General features: G+C 32.4%; 1 protein-coding gene across 2 annotated transcripts; it reads left to right on the forward strand.

Annotated features, from left to right (window-relative positions):
• The first annotated feature begins 4,062 nt into the window (after positions 1–4,062).
• LOC115953645 (vacuolar protein sorting-associated protein 55 homolog) lies at positions 4,063–8,432 on the forward strand. Of its 2 annotated transcripts, none has more exons than XM_031071385.1 (5): positions 4,063–4,254; positions 4,616–4,667; positions 7,565–7,604; positions 7,693–7,777; positions 7,997–8,432. In XM_031071385.1, the coding sequence occupies exons 2-5, from the start codon at positions 4,635–4,637 to the stop codon at positions 8,178–8,180; spliced, it is 342 nt and encodes a 113-aa protein (XP_030927245.1). In that variant the 5' UTR covers positions 4,063–4,254; positions 4,616–4,634; the 3' UTR covers positions 8,181–8,432. The 2 variants fall into 2 exon arrangements, with proteins under 2 accessions (XP_030927245.1, XP_030927246.1); XM_031071386.1 differs by lacking the exon at positions 4,063–4,254 and adding an exon at positions 4,269–4,518.
• Positions 8,433–13,409: the final 4,977 nt, after the last annotated feature.

The raw sequence follows: 13,409 nt of genomic DNA on the forward strand, positions 1-13,409 counted from the left end.
ATATCATTAAGTACATGATTACTTTACTTTTGAATAAATACTATATTTCAACTCCTATTACAACTACTAATCAAAACTATTATATCAAACACATATTATATATTTATTCGATCATTATCGTGATTCTTAAATTTTGACTTTAATGGTCTTATTGGCTTAAAAGTACGTCGGTAGCCATTGGACCACGTGGCCCAATGTTGAGTTCCGGAGGCAACTCACCAAAAAGAACCCGGACCTAGTAAGGTCATCCCTTCAACGGAACACATGTGGTTGAGGAACCGAAAAAGGCCCCCAAACAGATTTTAGATTTGTTGTTCTAATTAAATTTGTATTTTTCCCTATTCTTGATCTGTTGTTTCTATTTTGACTTTAAATTGTGTTTGTGTTTTGATTGTGTTACTGTTTAAGAGAGAGACAGATGAACAAAGAAGAGAGGAGGAAAGAGAAATAATATTTTTTTATTCAGCTGGGTATTTTTTTTAAGATAAAATAATGGTTTGGAGTTATTACAATGTCCTTTAGATTAAGAAAACTTAAAAAAAAAAATAAATAAATAAAAGAAAAGTTTTGTGTTTAGACCGGTCGTTGGAGTGTGAACAGTAAGCTTTTTTGAAAAAAAAAAAAAAAAAAAAAAGGCACTTTGCCAACTTTGAAGCACTTTGCGTGGAGGATGTGCTGCCAACACATTCTTGGAAGTTGAGCACTTTACATTTTATGTTAATTTACTTTTCTTTGTTAGCTTTCTTGGTTTGTCCGCCCACCAAAACAAGAGACTTCTTGGTTAGGAAAAAATATCCTATGAGAACAAGATATAATAATCGGTTCTTCTCCCCCAAAAAAAAAAAAAGATATAATAATCGGTTGAAAATTTAAGACTATCATACTTTTTCTTTTTCTTTTTTAAGCAAAAGACTATCATACTTTTCTTAAATAAAAACTCAATATTTATTTATATTTGCTTAAAATTTAATATTTCTTATTTATCTTATGAAAGTTATGATATGAAAAATATATTTGCAAGATAGATTTTTATATTTCTTTGGATTATTTTAGTCAAATTCTCAATTTTATTAATTTAATATATTTATTGATATTTAAAATAGTTATTATATTAATTATGACGTTATCACGGTTCGACTTCAGTTCTATCTCAAAAATCTTGAACATTTTCCTTTTACAGTTCTTTAACGGTTTGGGTCTGAAAACTGTGCCTTAAGGTAATCTATATATAAAATAATAGGTGAAGCAGAGAGAGTGTGAAATTGAATTCTAAATTAGAACTCTAATTTTGTGCCATGTGTCTTGAATCAGAAATTGAAGTTGAATTTTGCATCATGTGGCTAAATGTATGTGGGCTCATTCTCATTAAAATCACTTCTATGTATCAGGTCAAGTGGGTTACTGTGCTAATTTAAGTTTTTTCTTGATTTTGTAGTCAAACGTGAAAACCAAAGAGATTAATATCGGTGATAAGAACTTAGTTTGGGTACATTGCATAATTTCCAAAAAGATAGCAAAGCCAAAGTTTGCATCTTTGTAATAAATTGCTTACAAAGTTTGCATATTTACATTTGCACTGAGTTTCGAATTAAAGTGCTTTTTTCTTGGTTCTAACACTGAGTTTTGTTTACTATTCACTTACAAAGTTTGCATCTTTACATTTGTTATAAATTGCTAATATGTGATTAGATGCACATTATGCCTAAAATTCACTATCCTTATATTTAGCTTTTTGTTCAGGTTGGGCACCTATAACAATGAAGAAAGCACTGCTGTGGACCGATGGATGATACTTTTTGTAGACTGCAAAGGAACTTAGTGATCAATGGAATCTCACGCGAATTGGAGAGGACCCAGCTGTATATGTCTGGATGGCAGATGTGAGTCACTATGTTTTTAAAATGTTCAGTAAAGGTAAAGGTTATGAATAATGTAAATTTTCCGAAGAGAGATTTATTATTCTATATTTACGCAAGTTTGGTCGCCTTCTTGGAGTGGATCACTCCACCCTGTCTTTCTACTAGAATTTTTTATTTAGATTGTTACAATTTAATTCGAAATTTTATTTGAATTTTCCTATTGTTGTTACTATCATATATTATCATTCCAATTGTTCATTCCAATTTTACTATACACGTGTACAATCTAATTATTTTTAATTTTGCTATCATGTGCAGAAGTTAATGAGATGAAATTAATAACACATTAAGCACTCATACTTTGGGAATCGGTAGTACCAATCTAAATCCATTGGACCTGCTTCGTGATAATACAACTATGAAGGATGTATAAAAACACGCACAAACCCATCTCTCTATAAAAAGAGATTGGAGAGAATTTCTTTTATCAGCCATGGAACTTCAGAGGTCTTTTTTTCACACAAATGCCCATCATGTTACAAAATGACCCATCGCAAAACTACAAAATGAGTACAACTCTGAGGATTTTTTTTTTCTTAATTTTAAATTTTTTAAGCTGCAAAAATTTCAATCACAAATAGAGATTGAAGATTCAAAAGCGTGAATGGATCTTTTGGATAAACATTGTCATCAAGGTTCATCTTTCTGTGTAAAATATATATAATGCTAAGTTTTGTTAATGAAATTTTCTGATTAACAATATGAATTTAAACTTAACTGAGCCTTTTAAACATGAATAAACTCATGATTAATAATATATTCATTCATGTGCAGTAGCACGGGGCTACATACTAGTAAGTTATAATTATTGTAATACATTTGCACATCAATCAAAATATGTTGTTTTATTAAATTGTGAAAAAGTCACGTGACTAGAATTGATAAGTCTAGAGACATTCTTTTATTCACAATTGCTTTATGTTGTGATTAGTGCTAAAAGATGTAATGTCATTAGTTTCCTACCGGGACATCCAAGTGATAGGATTAATGAACTTGAATGACATATTGTAACTTCAGAGATCCTAATATTTTCATTTACCACATTATTTAATTAGGGGTGTGCATCAAACCCATCAACCCAACCAAATCAACCTAACCCAACCCAACTTGACACCTTGGGTTGGTTTTGTGGGTTGTTGGGTTGGGCTATGTTGGAATTTTATATTAAACCTAAAGTTGGGTTAGGTTCGAGTTGAAAGTATTTTCAACCTATCTGATTTAACCCGACTCATCACACACAGAGTGTTTACTTTAATACCATTATTTTAATATTTTAGTTTGAATTATTTTGGTGTTTGAGAATTAGGTTTGATGAATTTGAAAACTTATAATATACTTTAAGCATATTATGTGAATTGTAATAATTTATTGAAAAAGTAATTAAATAGTTGATAAAAGACCAACTATTTATAAGAAATGAAATATCTAACATTTTACCAAAAGAGAAAAAAGAAAAAAGAAATATCTAACACAATCCATCGACCAGCCCAACCCATATGGGTTGGGAATTTCTCAACTTGACATACTTGGATTGGGTTGAAAAAACCTTCCAGCCTAACCCAACAAGACTTATGCATATCACCTGCTATCAATCTATGGAATTTTCAAAGTGTATCAAGGGCAAAAGTATAATAGTATAGTCAAAGGCTAAAGGCATATATTTAATTGGACTTAGTTATAGACTTATGTGAAATTGTTAACACTCCAATTGCAATCAATCATACCAATCTAGAGGCCATTTTACAAGTACAAGTGCTTGCGGGGTGTGAAAGGTAAGAGTTAGGGTTCAATTCTTTAAAAGGGAATTTCACACACATATACACTTAGATTAAGCTGTTGTATAATTTCTATATTGTATATATATATATATATATATATATAAAATAAAAAGCTTTAAAACATTTTGTGTGGTTCTTAAAATTTGGAATTGTTTTTATTTTAGCCATTTATATTTTAAATTTTTAGTTTTATAACCGTGACAAAAAATTTTAAAGTACAAAAAATCAATAGAAAAATAAAATCAAAACATAAATAGTCAAAACTAAAAATTATGTAGTCAAAATAGAAACAACCTAAAAATCTTTAAGAATAAAAAGTTAAGAACTGTCCTATATATAAAAATAAAATAAAAATTTATTGACCTGTAAAGGTGAGTCGCCGGTGAGACTCGAGGAGTTACTGGCAGGAAAAAGTTACCCGAGCAGGTTCGAGCAAAAAACTCCTATTGGGTTTTTCACTCTCGCATATCTCTTCGCTATTCCTATTTCTTTCTTCAACAAAAGCGAGAGAGAGAGAGAGAGCTTTCCTCTTCCGAAAATGGCGATGACAATCGAAGGTACAAATTCCCTCGCACCCCTCGATCACTCACACAACTCATTAATTCTACTACTTTTATGGTTTCAATTTTTGTTGTTCTCAAAATTGAATTGGACATTAGGGTTTTGGCTGCTAATAATATCTGGGATTATGGAGGATAGGTTAATTTTTGTTGGGTACTAATAATTTTTTTTTTTTGCTGTGCATTTGTAATTTTGGTTGTGGTGCGTGGATGTGCTGGGATTGCTGAATGGTTCTTGTTCTTGTTCTTGTTCTATGCAGTGTAAGTTGAGATTTTGATTCTGGGATTTTGATTATGGCCTTGTGTGCTGTTTAAGCAAAAATGAACATAATTTTCCTTTGTTTGTTTTAATGTGCAGGCTTGCTGGGCTTGCTTTTATGTTTTCATCTAGCATCTTGTTACAGATTCTGGTATGTTTTCATAACTGACTGGTTTTAAGATTGTTGTGCTCTATCCTTTTTTTTTTAATCATATAAATAATGGTATTGCAATCTTGTATAGTTTGTTGACATAAAAAGCATGTTACCTCTGCATTCTGTTCAGTTTTTCTTTTTCTTTGGTTTGTTCATTTGATACCTGTAAAACATCTTGGAATTATGAATCCTTTGCCATTTTCAAATTGTAATTAAAAAAAAAAAAGAAGCCAATTAGAGTTTGTCTCTTTTTTCTGAGATCCTAGTACAAATTCAAACACGTCATGTGAATATGATATCCTTGGGGTTCGTTAGAAGGTATTCTAATCCGTGTGAAGACCCTTCAAATCTGGGCAATGCTGGTGTGCTTTATTCGATATTACTTTGTTGGCGAGCAGTCCCGTGAAAGTGCAAAACTGCAAAGTACTTGAAAATCAGTTGAGTAAAAGTAGGAAACTCTAAGAAAACTATACACAAATCTTGATTAAATGCAAAATATAGTTTGTTATGATATGAATATGTCATGCTGCCCAAGGGTGGAACTAGATTTTATGAGAGGACCACCTTTATATTTTGCTAAATTTTTCTTTGAACATAAAAAATTTGGAGCAGTTCAAAACCCTCTCCCCCCCCCCCGCGGCAAAAAAAAAGTGGTTCCATTCTTGAGTGCCCACCATTTTTTTTTTTATATAAGTAATAAAAATTTTATTGAAATAAGAATACTACATGTAAAAAGAGCACAAAGTAGCCTAAAGAATTACAAAGAAAACCAAAAATTATGTACAAAAAGATAGAGATTCAATAAACACGAATGGAATCTCTATTCGTGAAACCCTATGCACAGGATCAATCAAAAAAGTACCAAAAAGAGGCTAGGAGCTGGTACCCCATACTCTCCATATTTGCAAACGTACACTATTTGGCTCTTGCCAGCCAAATAATTCACATAAAATATAATGGAACCAAGTACCAAATATCCGACGAGTGTTTTCCCATCCATTTCCTCTAACCAAACAAAAGTTCCTTCACACTCTCTGGTAAGACCCAAGAGATTCCAAAAGATCTAAATACAAAACTCCACAATTGATGAGCCCCCCCTGCAATGAAGCTAAAGGTGATACACTGCTTCCCCGCTACACCAGCAGATGCAACATGAATCCACTATAGTGTAGCCTCTCCTTCTAAGATTATCACAATTCGAGGATGCTTGTGAACACTTTTAAAGATTGCATTTTCAGCTTGATCATGCTCTTGAACGGTAGCCTTGTGCTTTGAACAAACAATCCTTCAAGCATGTTTAAAGATATCACCACAGAAAAGAAAGGTAAGCAGATAATAAATCTAGCAGGTAGTCAAAGTTTCAAAATCACCAACTTTTGTTAGTGAAGAAAATATTGTTGGATTGTTGCTGAATAAACCTTGGATTAGGCTAATGCAAGCTCAGTTTGGGTTGTGACTGAGTCTGGGCTTGACAAACATACTTGAATTGATCTTAATGGCTTACAAAGCATTTGGTCAAGCTTGTGCTTTGGGCCCATGTTCAACCCAGCCAAGTTGAAGTTAAAAGGTCATTGTGGCTTGGTTTTGTTTAGCATGGTTCATTACTTCATTTACATTCCTTGGTACAAAAATTGGTAGCCAAATATCACAATATTGTTTGAGAAGCCTTTCCTTTTTTATATGGGATTAACATTTAGCTGAGTTGACTTGGAGGCTTTAGCCATTGGGAGAGTATCAAGGTGCTTTGGCCTTTTACTTCTTTAGTTGTGATATGGTCCATCGGGTATGAAATCTTACTCTAGATTTTTTTAAGACTGATATAATGTGGACTTAACTTACTGATATCTTTTCGTCTGTCACTGAGGGGCATTAGTCACTGAGGATTTCAATGGTGTGCTGTTGGGTTGTTTCTCTAAACATTGTTGGCCACTCCTCACTTTACATCAAGTTGTTGAGTATGCTCTGGAAAGGAAAATTTGACTAAAAACTGAATGGACATTCTCTTGGTGACCAATTTGTATATGGATTAGGAGTACCACTAGAAGTTACAATGAGTCTGCTATAACACGGGGTTTCTTGCCCTTTGCAAAGAACTTTGGCTGACATAACTAACTGGGTGTTCTTCTGGTGACCTATGTCAAATGTCAAATTAGAAAAAGGAGTAGCTGAAAAAGTCATTATGAGTATGCTTTAAAGCTGAGTTCCTTGCCCCTCTCAAAGGACTTTGGTTATTATCTATTAGCTTTACAATACAATTTGATTCATATATGGTTATTAGGTTCATAATGATTAATTTATATTGTGAAAGGAACTTTGGATATTTGAATTTCTTTCTTGCTCTGGCACATTTCTGCCCAGGAAATGTTTTAGAAGATGGAAACTAGCAGGAGTACTTCTTATACATATTTGATTAAGAACTCTAGCTCAAATGACACTTCTTAACTTCTATAAGAATCGGGTGAGGGTGAAATGGTGGATTCGAGATATATTGGGTGCATAATGTACTTTCCCTACTTTTGTTTTAAACTATTTGACTACTCCTATGTGCTTAGAATTTTTCCCAAATAGAATAATTTTCACTTTAGAGTATATAGTATCAAAAATCTAGAGACTTAAGTCAAAAACACCTTTATGACCCAAGTCAAAACACCTTTATGAAATGTTTTATTAAATTAGCATTCATCTCATATTCTCATATTTGAAGTGAATTTCTACCTTTTGCTACTTGGCATTTTTATCAGCAATGATGTTATCACCAATGATTTTAGTGATGCATCACACAGAGAGGGATTCCTAAAAGAAAAGAAAATACTAGAGCTATTTATGCCAAATATATTCAGGGTCTCTCAATTATTATTTTTATTTATTGCTTGACTTTTCTTCGCTGTTGATAGGCTTGTGCAATATACAGCAATTGGTGGCCCATGTTATCAGGTTAGTGAGGATATTGCAAGTTGGTTACCTTATTTATGATTTTGGGTACATTTTAAAGGTTGATGATTTTGCTTTATTTTACCTGCAGCTCTCATGTATGTGCTGGTGCCTATGCCTTGCTTATTCTTTGGAGGTGGTTCCACTCAGTTTCTGACTAGCCGGGATGGTGGGGGGTTAGTATTGCTTAAACTAAGCCCTTTTAACATTTTAATTTTTTTTTCATGATGCAACCTGTATCCGTGTATAAACTTTGTAAATGAAACTTTGATATACATGTGTATGTTTAGTAGGTAGTGGCCTTTTTAATACTCTATCTCATTCTGCTTCCAATGGAGACTTTTTTATTTTATTTTTTATAATTTTCTTTTCTGTTTGTCAATTATATAATGCAGTTGGATAGATGCTGCTAAATTTATGACTGGAGCATCAGCTGTGGGGAGCATTGCGATTCCTATTATCCTTAGACATGCTCATATGATTGAGACAGGAGCTATGCTTATCGAGTTCACATCCTTCTTCATTTTTGCTTGCACTGTCATGTGTTTCCACCGAGCTAGTCTTGAAGAAGACTGGTGATAAACATCAAACATGGTGCTGAACACTTACCCCAGTGATCATGTAAAAATTATGGCGTAAATACATGGGCAAAGATAGAAAAAATTTCCTTTGTAAAATCTGTTCAATGTACAAGGCAGTTCAATCAACTTGTGTTTTGCTTTAATCCCTCACTACTTTGTTTCTTATCGACAGTGGAGTTGTGTTTGATATGTAATTTTTGCCTTTTAACCTTGTGATATATAAAATTTAAGGGCTTTATTTTGTTATAAATGTGACGGACATCTTCCAATAAAAAAAAAATTGTCCGTAATAACATTTTCTTGGTAATCTATAATGCTCCATAAAGCTAGCAAAACCTATCAAATACAGAACAATATTTATACCACTTTGTATGGTTTAACTCTTCCTTCCATGTGATTAAATTTATAGTTGCAGGTATAATAAATGATGCTTTGCCTAGTGAGAATTTCACCATGTTTGCTTCCATAGCAATGTATTATTAAGAAACCAAGTTCCTCTTTTTGTGTGTTTAATATATATCTTCCATAAAAAATAAAAAATCCCCGGAGTAAACACTAGACGTTTGTGTTTGCTGATATGGACTTGAATGCTTTGAAAAAATCTACTATATTCTGGATGGCCCACTGAAATCTGATATCTGGGCTGATCAAGAGTACAGGAAGAATATGGTTAAACTATGGGCTCAATTGAGTTGAATATGGTTACAATATGGGTTTTTTTTTTTGATAAGTAAATTACGATATGGGATTGGTTCTTGTGGACGTGCTTGGATTGTGGGCTTCAACCTTTTCTTGACACAGTCAAATATACGTTCACCAACACGCCAATTAATATCAATCACGACCCAAAAAAAAAAAAATAAATAAATAAATAAAGGAAGAAATAATATCTGAGATTGCAAAAAAAAAAAAAAAACGTTGCTCTTTGTATAGAATAGATTGATGTGAGATTGAGTTCTGACTTATTAGAGACGCATGAAAGTCCAGCAAAAAAAGCCATATGGAGTAGCTAGAAATTGTTTTTTCCATTAATTGTTAAAACTTCTAAAGAATTATAGGTAAAGTCTATTGTCTTTAGCGTAACTCAATTACCCAAGTCTTCCGGAATTAGGCTTATAAACCTTGTAAGTTGTAAGGTATGTCAGTTGGAGACTCCTAAGTCTGTCTTATGCATCCTTTTCTATATTAGAATTGTTTTTTCCATTAATTGTTAAAACTTCTAAAGAATTATAGGTAAAGTCTATTGTCTTTAGCGTAACTCAATTACCCAAGTCTTCCGGAATTAGGCTTATAAACCTTGTAAGTTGTAAGGTAAGTCAACTGGAGACTCCTAAGTCTGTCTTATGCATCCTTTTCTATATTAGAATTGTGGCAAATACTTGTATATCTAGCTAAGTACATCCTAAAAACTTGCACATTATGTTGACTTAAAAATGAAAAAAGAATTAGAAAAAAAAGAAAAAGAAAAGCCTTCTTTTGATCTGATCAAAGATATCTTAATCAAAATCAAACACTACTTGACTTGGTATAGTTGTTACCTTCATAATTTTATGAGTAAATAAATGAAGGATTCATAAGCATAAACTTAAAATTAACTCCCACTCAACAAGAAATACTCTATCTTTAAAAAAAAATGGTAATAGTGTTTGTTAATTTTAGCTATGAGTTGTTTCTCAAAAAAAAAAAAAAAAAAACTATGAGAGGATAACTTTAACATATAGTTTCCTTGTTATTTTTGGAATCCCACACTGATTGGAAAAATAATAAGTACAACAAATCGTATTAAGAAGATTAATTTCACATTATTAAAAGAGATGTAAAAATGTCTAATAATTCTTATAAATGGTAGCATAGTTTTTGTCGTTGTATGAGAACTAAAAGAATTTTGTACTAATGTGAGAAAAGTACTTATAAATATTCGTTTTCTTTATAAGAATATGTGAGTATAACAAAACAAAATCACTCATGGTCCTAAGAAAACCCCTACTGTATATATATAAAAGAAATAGTAAGCCAATAATACAAATAATTTCACAATTGTTGAAAAATGTGTTTATTATTGATATCCAATACAATGATGTCAATTCTACATTTATTCATCTAAGAGAAATGTTAATGGATACTGTAAAGTGTCGTTAAAAATAATTTATTGTAGGGTCTAATTAATAAAAAATTGATATGAATTGATGAGGGGATTGGAAATATTGACATAAAGCTATTTGCCGTTAACACTACTCTATAGAAAGAATCAAATACAATTTGTCACCTCGAAAAAAAATGTAAGAAAGTATGAAATATTGTCGGAGTGTAAGACAATAAGAAAATGCAATGCCCACGTGCTCAAATACGTCCAATTGTTCAACCTCACGTGCTTTGATATAGTGATAAGTGTCTCTAGACAAGTTCTTGGCCATTGCAAGGAAAATGCATACTGATTTACGGTGTGAAATGGGCGAGAGTTTTCTCTGGTTGAGGATGAGGATATGCCATTGCCAGGCAAATGCAATACATGTAAAGAGGAAAAGACCTGCCTGGGCTAGCCTACCTCAGGAATCTTTCTTCGACAACATAGCTAGGACCTGGCCCCATGTTGTAAAAATTTGATTTAAATATATTTTTATGTGGTTTTGTTTGTTTATATATATTCCAACTTTTTAACTTTTTTTATTAAAAAAAAAAGTATAAATGTATTTTTATTCACTACCAATAAATAAATCCAAAGTAATTTCCAGTTAACTCAATTGGTAAAGTCTTTGATGGTTGAATAAGAGATATAAGGTTCAATTTCCGCATACACCAAAAGCCGATATTAGTTTGACGATTAAGAGTAGGGTTGTTCACCAAACCGCATAAACCGCAAAAACTGCCCGTAAAATGGTATAACCGCACCGCACCACACCCTCTCTATATATTAATATATTTATTTATTTTTAATATTAAATATATTATTAATAGTTTAATAATCCTTGTTTTTTTTTAAAAAAAAGTTTAATAACCCTAACAAGTGTTGACCAGAAAATGTCAACCCAAAATAAAGAAAAACTAGCTCAATAATTTAAAACTTGGCCCCAAAAAAAAGGAAAAATTAGTTTGGGGCTGAGTAGGAGAAGCCCAAAATTTGAAAAATATACTGACTTCAAACCGCATCTTATACATAGTATCACACATGTGACCGCAAAAATGAGGTGCGACGCGGTTATGGTTTTGGCTAAACTCTAAACCGCATCACACCGCACATGTGACCGCAAAAACAAGGTGCGGTGTAGTTATTGTTTTAGCTAAACCGCACTGCAAAGTGCGATGCAAAAAATGGCCCAAAATCGCATCGCACTGCACAGCGAACACCCCTAATTAAGAGTTTTCATCAAAAGCGGATGTCACATACAACTACTCATTTTCAAAGATTATTCGGTGAATTCTTTCTTTCCAACTTTTCTATTTTTCTTTTGGAATGAGATCATGAGACATAATTCTAGGCGGAGGTATAATTTCGGTCCCACTTTTGTGAGAAAAAAGTTTTTTGAAACCATTCTAGAAGATAATTTAATTTCTTACTTCTAAATGGTTTGTTTTTTATTTTTTATTTATAATTCAATAATTGCAATAATAAGAATGAGAGATATTATAAGAGAAACAAGACAATGACACTGAGATACAAGACTTTTGATACTTCTAGTTGATTTAAAAAAATTGAAATCGCACACTTTTTGGTATTAAGCTCTTCGAGATATATATATATATATATATATATATATAAATTTGTGAACTTTCAATTTAATACTATTTGAAAGCTCCCTTTTGTTGAAGTCACTATTTTATGTGGTTTATTTGTTTATATATATTTCAACTTTTTAACTTTTTTTATTTAAAAAAAAAAGTATAAATGTATTTTTATTCACTACCAATAAATAAATCCAATGTGGGTTCTAGTTAGCTCAACAGGTAAAGTTTCTGATTGTTGAATAAGAGATATGAGGTTTAATCCATGCATACACCAAAAGCCGATTGATGTCTTAGTTTGATAATTAAGAGTTTTCATCAGAAGCGGATGTCACGTATAACTATTCATTTTCAAAGATTATTCGGTGAATTCTTTCTTTCCAACTTTTTTGTTTTTCTTCTGGAATGAGATCATGAGACATAATTCTAGGCGGAGGTATAATATCGGTCCAATTTTTGTGAGAAAAATGTTTTTCGAAACCATTCTAGAAGATAATTTAATTTCTTACTTCTAAATGGTTTGTTTTTTAATTTTTATTTATAATTCAATAATTGCAATAATGAGAATGAGAGATATTATAAGAGAAACAAGATAATGACACTGAGATACAAGACTTTTGATACTTCTAGTTGATTTAAAAAAATTGAAATTGTAAAGTTGTGATTTACAACTATGTTTTATGGTGGTTTTATTCCATGACAAAAAGTGTTGTAATTGCTTTTAATTTTGTTTATTGTATTTTGTTGGATTTTATTGTATTGGGTTTAGTATTAAGTTGGTGAAGACTCAAGCTTAAATGAAGATCAGTGCATTTCGTGACTAGCTTGCGGGAAGTTCATGAGAAGGGTTCCTGCGAAAAGGGTATGTGAGAAGCACATGACTGGAAGCTGAAAAGTCGTGCCAGGCTGTCAATTTCGTGAATATTTTGCGAGTAAGGCCTTCCTGCGAGGTACCCGCGAGACTTTCTGCCAGGAGGATTTTTAAGTGTGACTTTTTTACCCTTCACCCATACTATATATACCCTCATTACCCACAAATGTAAAAGAGACCATTTAGAGAGAAAAACCCTAGATAAGTTTTCAACAACACACACACCCCATCTTTTAGAGAGAGAGCTACTTATCCTTAGAGAGAAATCATTCTAGCCTCTTCTCCTTCCCTCTCCCATTGTCAAATCTTGAGAGAAGATTTGTACTCAAACACAACCCACACTTATTCAGAGTGTAGAGAGTGTTTTGGAACTTGAGAAGTTTTGGGGATTTGTTAAAAGAAACCAGTGAGACTTGGCGGATGCAATTGGACGTATTGCGGGATCCGGAAAGCTAGATAAGACATAGTTCAGAGAAGCCTTGTTGGAGTAGGAGCTAGGAGGGCTTAGGTACATTGGATAAATTAGGCTTGGAGGGTCTCTTGCTATTCATGTATCTCAACTTATTGTCTAGTGGATCGATTTACCGCTTGGAGGGCGGCGGAGAGGTTTTTCACCAAGTTCTTTGGTTTCCTCTT

This window comes from Quercus lobata, chromosome 7 (genome assembly GCF_001633185.2).
Source record: "Quercus lobata isolate SW786 chromosome 7, ValleyOak3.0 Primary Assembly, whole genome shotgun sequence".
NCBI lineage: Eukaryota > Viridiplantae > Streptophyta > Magnoliopsida > Fagales > Fagaceae > Quercus > Quercus lobata.

What these genes read in the sequence shown, in the direction of transcription:
- LOC115953645 (XM_031071385.1), top strand. Translation starts at nt 4,635, where the DNA reads ATGTTTTCATCTAGCATCTTGTTACAGATTCTG. An exon ending in TTGGTGGCCCATGTTATCAG is followed by an intron (nt 7,605 to 7,692) that starts GTTAGTGAGGAT and finishes TTTTACCTGCAG; the next exon opens with CTCTCATGTATGTGCTGGTG. An exon ending in ACTAGCCGGGATGGTGGGGG is followed by an intron (nt 7,778 to 7,996) that starts GTTAGTATTGCT and finishes TATATAATGCAG; the next exon opens with TTGGATAGATGCTGCTAAAT.